The sequence below is a fragment of the Erpetoichthys calabaricus genome, chromosome 15 (assembly GCF_900747795.2).
Source record: "Erpetoichthys calabaricus chromosome 15, fErpCal1.3, whole genome shotgun sequence".
In the NCBI taxonomy this organism is placed as follows: domain Eukaryota; kingdom Metazoa; phylum Chordata; class Cladistia; order Polypteriformes; family Polypteridae; genus Erpetoichthys; species Erpetoichthys calabaricus.
This window is the reverse complement of record NC_041408.2, coordinates 23,838,075-23,847,607: the sequence shown is the minus strand read 5'-3', so window position 1 is coordinate 23,847,607 and position 9,533 is coordinate 23,838,075. Positions and strand designations below refer to the sequence as shown.

Genomic DNA, 9,533 nt, shown 5'->3' with positions numbered 1-9,533 from the left:
TTAGAAGGCTGGCTTCCTTCAACATCTGCAATAAGATGCTGCAGATGTTCTATCAAACAGTTGTGGCGAGCGCCCTCTTCTACGCAGTGGTGTGCTGGGGAGGCAGCATTAAGAGGAAAGACGCCTCACGCCTGGACAAACTGGTGAGGAAGGCAGGCTCTATTGTTGGCATGGAGCTGGACAGTTTAACATCTGTGGCAGAGCGAAGGGCGCTCAGCAGGCTCCTATCAATTATGGAGAATCCACTGCATCCACTAAATAATGTCATCTCCAGACAGAAGAGCAGCTTCAGCGACAGACTGCTGTCACTGTCCTGCTCCACAGACAGATTGAGGAGATCGTTCCTCCCCCAAACTATGCGACTCTTTAATTCCACCCCGGGGGGTAAATGTTAATATTTAACATTATACATAGTTATTGTCTGTTTTTTCACCTGTATTATTATCATTCTTTAATTTAATATTTATTGTATCAGTATGCTGCTGCTGAAGAATGTGAATTTCCCATTGGGATTAATAAAGTATCTATCTATCTATCTATCTATCCTACTTAGCTGAAAACTATTATTCTATGGCTTGCAACCGTTCCCATTTTACCGTATCAATCGTTTCCAAATCTGATGTTATTTTTCCTGAGATCACCATCTAAATGAGAACACAGGAAGTTTGACACACAGACATTTTACTCCACATGTCCCTCATTTGTTTTCTCAGATGCCATCATATCTCATCCAGATATTTGGAGGTTGTCAAGATTTTTGCTTCAACTATACGACTTAGTAGTTTGTTTCAGATTCCCACAACACTCTGTAGACAACATCACATTTTTTCTTTTCAAATGTTTTATTGAGACAAATATTGCATGAAAGACAAAGGTCCAAATTGGACCTAAGTTAGTCTAGTCATCTGTTGGCTCATGTTGCATCTCCTTGCTGTTTGGCTCCTTGTTAAAAAAGAAGAATGGAACAATTAAAATGCAAGTTAAATAGAAGCAAGGCAACATAGTCTCTTCCATTAGCAGTAGTAATTCATTTGCAATGGAGAAAATGGCTGAAATGAAAACCAGCAGCCACTGTGGCCCACTGGGAATCACATTTGACACCCTGGTTTTAAAGGTTCAAAGAATGGATGGATGTTTCACACTGCAGCGTCAGAATTTGGAACAATGGAACTGGGAAGAGGTCTAGGTTTGATTGGAGGTCTCATTGCTGCCTCGGTGGAGTGAACACAACTTCACCCTATATTAGCTTTTTTGTGCTTTCCATTCCCCCAACCCTAAAAAACCTTTCTGTTAGGTTGAGTGTATTTAAATTGTGAGCTAGTGTGCCATGCTATGAATTAACTTGCCACTGAAAACCGATTTCTGCCCAGTACTACTGGACAAACCACTGAGGTAACAGCGCCTTAGAGTGGGAAAAGCAGATTTAGGAAAGGATTGGGTTTTCAGATTCTCTAGGAAAAACATTATTTTGGAAATGCCAATTTAAAGTAAGAACTAAAGGAATGTCACCACATCGCACATTTAACAGGTTGGAATATTACAGTTATTTACAGTTTTAACTTGTATCCAAAATGGGGAACTAACAGTCAAGGCTGTTCATACTTTAAGGGAGTGTGAAGCTAATACAAATAACTGAATGTTTGTTTTCAGGTCAATTAGAACAACAGACTACCTGCCAACAGGTAAACTTACCGACGTCAGCAGAAATCGCACGGTATACGTGGAAACCATTCAGTCCATGAGTAGCAGGTTAGAATTAATATACCAGGTCAAAGTAAACAACGGTACCCAGTTACGAGATCGAAAAATGTAAAACTTAATGGATATTCCAGAATATCACGTTCTCGCTTAAAGAGAAGAGCAAAGTGTTTAAGAGTAAATGTCCACAATATCAGCCCAATACGTACTTTTTCTTTGTGCCTCAGCTGCTACAACTTAATGACTACACATAACTGCACTGAATGGATGAAAATTGCTTGGCCAAACGAAAAAAATATCTTAGTAAACCAAATTTAAAAACAACTGGACACCAGCTGAAATACCCGCAAGACTCCAACCGACGGAAGCGCTCTCTCATTCTGACTCTCGGACATTGAGTAAGACATTTGATACGGCCTGATGACGTCAGTTGTCATGGGAGCAGATTAGGAGTCACTACATCCGGGAAGGTTGAAAAGTATTTGCGTTTTTTTTTTCTTTCTTACCCGCGCGTGTCTCTTGCAGACGGCGAAAAGTGAACCGCCGAATACCAACAAATGAGCTGCTCCTCGGGACAGTGGCGAGGTGAGACGTAAGCTAAGCGATTAATACAGCAATCATGGCCGAGGATTCCGAGTGGATAGTGGAGAGCATCGCAGGATATCTCGGTAGCCCGGACTGGGTTATGCCCGTCAGCGAGTTTATTGAACATAAATGCTCAGGTATGAGATTATTGACTTTGACGATACTTCAGGAATCTATTGTCTAATGTCTTACAATTGGCTGGCAAATGAAGAATCTAATCGAAGTTTTAATATCAGAACATACTGTGACTTGTTCCCCTATTCTCCTTATTTATGTTTCAAAGATAGCCATTTCTGTTTTACGGATGTTTAAAGCGCCCTTGATAATATCACTGCCTTTAAAATGAAATCGTGCTGTTGCAAGCACTATCAAACGTAATGAATAAAACAAACATAAACATCACTCAAAGATCCAATGTGCTTGAGATGGTTTCAATTGGCTTGATTTTTATTTTTCGTTCGTAGGTAATTTTTTTTTTTTTTTTTTTAACTGTTTTGTTTCCCTGTTAAATTGATATATCGCAGGCTGGGCTTATACATTGCAGTTAAAGCAATGTATGTTTGGGGGCGTGGTGTTGTACTGCGCTTCCACTCTTTCTTTTATTCTGACGTCAAAATGCAGACGAGATGAATCTGTTCAAGTTTGTCGAGCTTTATTCAGCCTAGTTACTTCACGAAACAGTTATTGGATCCTTGCTTTTAGCAAAAAAAAAAAAAAAAAAAAAAACGATTCTTGATTAGATCAAAATATTTAAAAGGGTTTCATTAAAAAAAATCGCAATGTAATAGGTATTGCCATGTTTTTAATATTAGAACACGCAGATTTTGATTTACGATCAAGTACGATTCAGTTACATTTTTTATCATATAGGAGACGTTTTATCCAAAGCAATTTGGAATGATATGAAGAAAAATACACGACAGTGATACAAGTTTTAGGTCTAGCATTTGTTAAATCTAAGCACAGTGAAACTGAAAGGTTTTACTTAAGGAATAAAATAGTGTTTTAACATCAGTAGTGCCGAATAGTAATACTAAGAAGAGGAAGAATGAGCAGTAAATAGGTGATTAAATCTCACAAACAGATTACAGGTTGACTTTACTTGGTGGTAAAATAAAGATCGAAATGGCCGGTTTTTTTTTTTCTCTCTCTTTTTCAAAATTCAGGGACACTTGCTTTTGGATGAACGCAAACTGGGCAACTCAGTGATGCAGTGTTTAGCACTGGCGCCTTACACCTTAAGACTCCAGGATTAATTATGTCTTTGTAGACTTTTTTCACCACATTCTAAAGATGTGCTAGTCAGTTTGATTTTTTTAACCTATTCACTGTCAGTGCATCTACTTACTCAGTAGTGCAGGTGTGCTTTTAACAATGAACTTTATGTTCTGTCTAGGCTTGTGTACTGCCTGTTTGTAGTAGCAGATTAAAACATGACTGGATGAATGAAAACATCTTTTTCACTTAAACGATTATGAGAGAGAAAGATGTGTTTCTTTAAGGATCTGCAGCAAAAGTCAAAAATCCTAACTCTGTCTTATTTAGAATATTGGACGTTATAAACTCATTTTATGAAGGTGTCCTTGTGAGGAGCCTTTATAGGGTACTTGAAGTGCTAGTTTTGAATCATACTGTCAGTCTTTCTTTAATTTAATATTGTTCTTTATCAGTATGCTGCTGCTGGAGTATGTGAATTTCCCCTTGGGATTAATAAAGTATCTATCTATCTATCTATCTATCTATCTATCTATCTATCTATCTATCTATCTATCTATCTATCTATCTATCTATCTATCTATAATATGTTTTACAGTATACAGGGTATATAATGTGTGCACACGTTTTATACAGACTATCAGTAATGGCGCACTGCACAATAATGTGCAGTGAATATACTTCACTTGAGCATTCCTAGATTTCATCCTCTTCTTCTGTATGTTTAGCATTTGTTTGCTCAGAGGTTGATGCGCTTGCTGCTTCCTGAGCAGCTCTTCTTTTTTCCACCCTAGTGACCTGCTTCTTTTCTTCTGTCAGCATCTTTTTGCGTTAAAACTGATTGTCAGTTTTTGTGTTGCAATTTGTACGTTTTTCTTAATTTTTCACTTAAGCTGGCACTTAAGTCTTCAATCTGCCTCAAGAATGATTTAAGATACGAAGAGGTAGGGGAAGTGACCGTGAAGGTGGTAGGGATGAGAATAAGAGGAATAAAAATCATCACTCCGAAAGTGGACAGTAGAGGTCACATAGTATATGTGTACCAAATTTCATGTCAATAGGTCAAACGGTTTGCGAGCTACAAGTGATTTAAAATCCTGGAAAGACAAACGGACAGCCACTTTAAATACAGAATAACCACATTTAATATTGTAGGTCTTAATTGTTTGTGTTGATCATCCTTACATATTTGTGTATGTCTAAATGCAAACAGTCTTACCTCAAGTTGACTTACTGTATACTGGGCCTTTGTTCTTGAATCTCTGCCTATTGAAAAAAAAGTGTGCAGTTTCAGCTTTATTCAGACATTTCTCTGTGCAAGCCTGCTTCTCACATCTGACTAAATAAATTTTTTTTAATAATTCTCAATAGGCAATGGTCATCACTTTCAGTGCAAATGTCACATGTGGAAAGGACTACATAATATTAAAAAATACAAGAAACCATCCTCCTATATTGCAGTAACCCAGCTGGTTGACAATATGAATGTATTTTACTGCTGGATTGATAAGCACCAGAATACAAATATCTCCAGCCCTCTCAGTGTACAGATTTGTACAACTCTTCCCCCACACATTCTTCCATTCAACCTATATTAAATATCTCTGAAGAGGATGTGTGTTGGCTCTTCAAAGGATGCCACACTAGGAAAGCAACAGGTCCTGATTTGATCTCACCCTTAAAAATGTTTGGTGATCAACTGACCCCTGTATTTACTTGTGTTTCCAACAAATCATTAGTGCTAGGAAAATTAGGCTGGTCCTGGCAAGACTCCAAGATCAGGCTGTTTCTGATGAGTTTGAACGCAGTTTGTGTGAGGAACTTACTGACTTGGGTGCGACTGCCAATCCTAATGTGATGTAGGAGACCTTCTGTGACCCGACCCTGAAGGTTGCTGAGGGTTGTGTTGGTGTTACCAGTGTTCCCAGAAGGAGGTGTTTCATCTCGCAGGGCGCTCTGGATATCATTGAGAGGAGTTGCAGCACACGGCTTAATGGCAACTCTGGTCTGTACCGGGAATGGAGAAGAACGGCTGCGAGGGCTCTGAGGGCAGATAAGGAGGCATTTGTTAGAGGAATCTGTGAGTAAGTGACCCACCATCTATGGTCTAGTGAGCCACGTCCTGCTTACAGAGAAAGCATTACGCACATTCAAATGTGTTCCTCGGAGAGTCACATTCAGGGTGGCTGATAGAACGGTCCTTACGGATGACACTGCATTTGTGACCCGCTGAGATATCTCTGGGTTCACAGTTCTTAAGGCTGATCCTCCAATTAGCTGTGAACCACCCAGTCTCACTGAGATTGCACAGGTGGTGAACCAGCTGAGGGTAGGAAAGACTGTAGGAATCTGTGGTATCCGGAGTGAACTTCTCCAGGCTGGTGGTAAGGCTGTCTTCCTGGCATTGTAAGCAATCTTTGCTTTCATTTGGGAGACTGGCGTCATCCCAACTGACTGGAAAATGGGACTTGTCGTCCCTATATATAAAGGGAAAGGTGATTGCTTGGATTATGGCAACTATAGGGAGATAACATTGCTCTTGGTGCCAGGTAAATTCCTTGCTAGGGTTGTCCTCAATAGGATCCGTGATCACTTGCTCACCTACTAGTGACCGGAGCAGTTTGGTTTTACGCATCCTGGTCCTGAGGGTTCTCATGGAGTGAATATTGGCAGAGTTTTTTTGTTGAGTTTCGTCAGACGTTTGATTCAGTTGAGTTCAGTTCAGTTGGCCTGTACACTGGTACTGTGAATGCTGTTCAGAGTGGAGGAAAAACCTTTGCATTTTTTCCAGTTGATTCTGGGGTTCATCAGGGGTGTGTTCTTGCTCCTACTCTGTTCTTTGCTTGCATGGACTGGGTGTTGGGCAAGGTTGTGGGGTGCAGTGGCTATTGGGCATCTGTTGGCGAAGAAAGATTCACTGATCTTGACTTTGCTGATAATGCTGTGATCTTTGCGGAGTCAATGGAGGCTGTGTTCGGGGCGCTCGAAAGACTGAGTGAGGAGTCTACGTTTCTAGGCTTGCGAGTGTCCTGATAAAAACCAAGATCCAGGCCTTTAATGACCTCTTGGGCACAGCCATTAGCAGTGTGTCTGTCGGTGGAGAGAGTGTCGACCTTGTCGAGAGTTTTACTTACCTCGGCAGTGACATTCATGTCTTTGGTGACTCTTCCTATGAAGTCAGTAGACGGATTGGGAGAGCATGGGAGGTTATGAGGTTGCTGGAAAGGGGTGTGTGGCACTTCCGATATCTATGCAAAAATACGAAGGTCCAAGTCTTTAGAGTCCTGGTGTTCTTTCTTTTTCTATACATTGAGACATGGACGCTATCCAATGACCTGAGACATTGACTGGACTCCTTTGGTACTTTGTCTCTTCGGAGAATCCTTGAGTACTGCTGGTTTTAATTTGTGTCGAATGAACAGTTGCTCATGGAATCCCGAATGAGGCACATTACCTGCATTGTGAGGGAGCGTCAGTTATGCCACTACGGACATGTGGCGTGATTCCCCAAGGGTGACCCGACTTGCAGGATCCTCACTGTTGAGGTCCCAGCTGGCTGGACCAGGCCAAGGGTAGCCCATATAACACCTGGCTGCAGCAGATAGAGGGTCATTCCTGGAGAGTGGGATTGGACCCGCGTGTCTACTGGGGGGTTACCAACCAGAATCCTGAGCTATTTCATTGTGTGATGGGTGCGGCAATGCGGTGTAACAGTGCATGCTCCCCAACCTGACCTGACCTGAAGTTCCTTTATGATTCAAACAAGCCACAATCATACCAGTCCCGAAAAAATGTAGTATAACAGGACTGAATGATACAGGCGTGTTGCTTTGATATCTGTGGGCATGAAGACCTTTGAGAAACTGGTGTTAGACCCCATGCAGCCTGCTTATCGAGAGAACCAGTCAGTGGATGATGCAATCAACATTGGTCTTCGCTATATCCTGCAACATCTTGACAACCCAGGGACATATGCAAGGATTCTGTTTGTGGACTTCAGCTCTGCATTCAGTACAATATCCACTCAAAACCCACCCAACTTTCCCTCCCTGCCTCCACCTGTTGTCAGTGGATTACCAAAATTTCCTGCCCAATAGGAAAACAGCGCTTCCCCCTCTTCACTAATAACTGCACCTCTAAGGACCCCCTCTGTTAAATGTATCAAATATGAGAATGACACAACCATCCTGTGCTCATCAGGAATGGTTAAGGGTCTGCATACAGATGGGAGGTTGAGCAGCTGGCCATTCAGTGTAGCTAGAACAATCTGAAGTTAAACACTCTCAAAAATGTGGAGATAGCAGTGGACTTTAGGAGAAGTCCCACAATATTATCCCCCCTCTCCATACTTAATACTGCTGTGACATTTGTGGAAACCTTCAGGTTACTGGGATTCACAATTACCTGGGACTTGGACATGGGAGACGAATGTAGGGTCATTCATAGAAAAGCTGCAACAGCGAATGTACTTCCTGCTACAGCTGAGGAAGTTCAACCTTCCACAGGAGGCGCTGATTCAATTCTACTCCGCAATCATTTAGTCTGCTCTCAGCTCATCCGTAACAGTGTGGTTCGGATCAGTGACCAAAACGGGATACAACGAATAGTCAGGTCTGCCGAAAATATCATTGGTGCCAGTCTGTCTACCTTATGGGACTCTGTACTATTCTAGAATCATGAAACAGGCAGGGAAAATCATTACCGACTCCTCGCATTCAGGATGCAACCTTTTTCATCTTCTTCCATTGGCCAGGCCTTATAGATTAATATACACCAAAACAAGCCGATATAAGGAAAGTTTTTTTTTTTTCTCACAGGCCAACAAGCTCACTCTGCACTTTGTATGCACATATATATTAATAGTTTGTGTATATGTTGATTATGTAACTTATGCTTGGAGAATCAGCAAAACCAAGTCAAATTCCTTCTATGCGTGCATACTTGGCCAATAAATGTGATTCTGATTCTGATAAAGTTCATCACTTTTTAAAATTCCTCCAAAAGTAAAGTTCTGTACTTTCGGAAGTTTAGCCTGTGCTGCAGTGCATTGTTGGAATGACCAGGTAGAGGCTGGATAACTGAGGCCAGATTTTTGTTTGTCGTAGCTTAATGTTTTAATACATTTCAATTTAAAGAATGATATTTATATATAGTTTAAGAAAATTATTTATTCTGTAAATTATTTATAATGTGAAGTTTAGTGGAGAAGAGCGTGGGGTTGTTTTTCAGGGTTTGGGCTAGGCCCCTTACGTCCAGTGAAGGTCAGTCTTAATGCTTCAGTCCAAAATATTTTGGACACTATACTTCCAACTTTGTGGAAACAGTTTGGGGAAGGCCCTTTTCTATTCCAGCATGACTGTGCCGTAATGGAAAAAGCAAGGTCCATAAGTTCGGTGTGGAAGAACTTGACTACGTGCGCGTGTGTATGTGTGTGTGTGTGTGTGTGTGTGTGTGTATACATGTATGTATATACAGTGGTACCTTGAGATACGAGTGCCCCAACGTACGAGTTTTTTGAGATACGAGCTGTCACTAGGTCGATTTTTTTTTTTTTTTTTTTTGCCTAGAGTTACGAGCCAAAATTCGAAATATGAGCCATCAAAGAGCTTGTCGCCGCACATTCCGAGGAACTGACGATGGAGGAGTTGACGGAACTACAGACGCGGCAACATACGGAGGTTCTGCAGAAGATCGGTATCGCGGAGGAGGTTATCTCTTAAAGTGAGATAAAGGAAGTGTTTGCAAAATGGGAAAAAGTTTCGAACTTTAAAGAAAAGAAACACCCTGAAAAAGTTACAACTGGTCGTGCAGCGGCGCTATTTAATGACACTTGCCTAACACTTGACTTTATTGAAAAGAAACCCTGAGAAAATTGCAACTGATCATGCAGCAGCGCTATTTAATGACACTTGCCTAACGCTTGACTTTATTGAAAAGAAACCCTGAAAAAGTTACAGCTGGTTGTGCAGCGGCGCTATTTAATGACAGTTGCCTAACGCTTGACTTTATTGAAAAGAAAGCCTGAAAAAGTTGCA

The 9,533-nt window shown here is 41.1% G+C and overlaps 1 protein-coding gene across 2 annotated transcripts in view; it reads left to right on the top strand.

Annotated features, from left to right (window-relative positions):
* Positions 1 to 2,149: 2,149 nt before the first annotated feature.
* Positions 2,150 to 9,533, top strand: part of cfap36 (cilia and flagella associated protein 36) — a 124,682-nt gene continuing 117,298 nt past the window's right edge. The window contains exon 1 of one of the 2 annotated variants that reach the window (XM_051919695.1): positions 2,150 to 2,420. In XM_051919695.1, coding sequence (XP_051775655.1) covers positions 2,318 to 2,420 — 103 coding nt within the window. In that variant the 5' untranslated portion in view covers positions 2,150 to 2,317. The remainder of the gene's footprint in view (positions 2,421 to 9,533) is intronic. The other variant, XM_028820587.2, reaches the window with a different exon arrangement.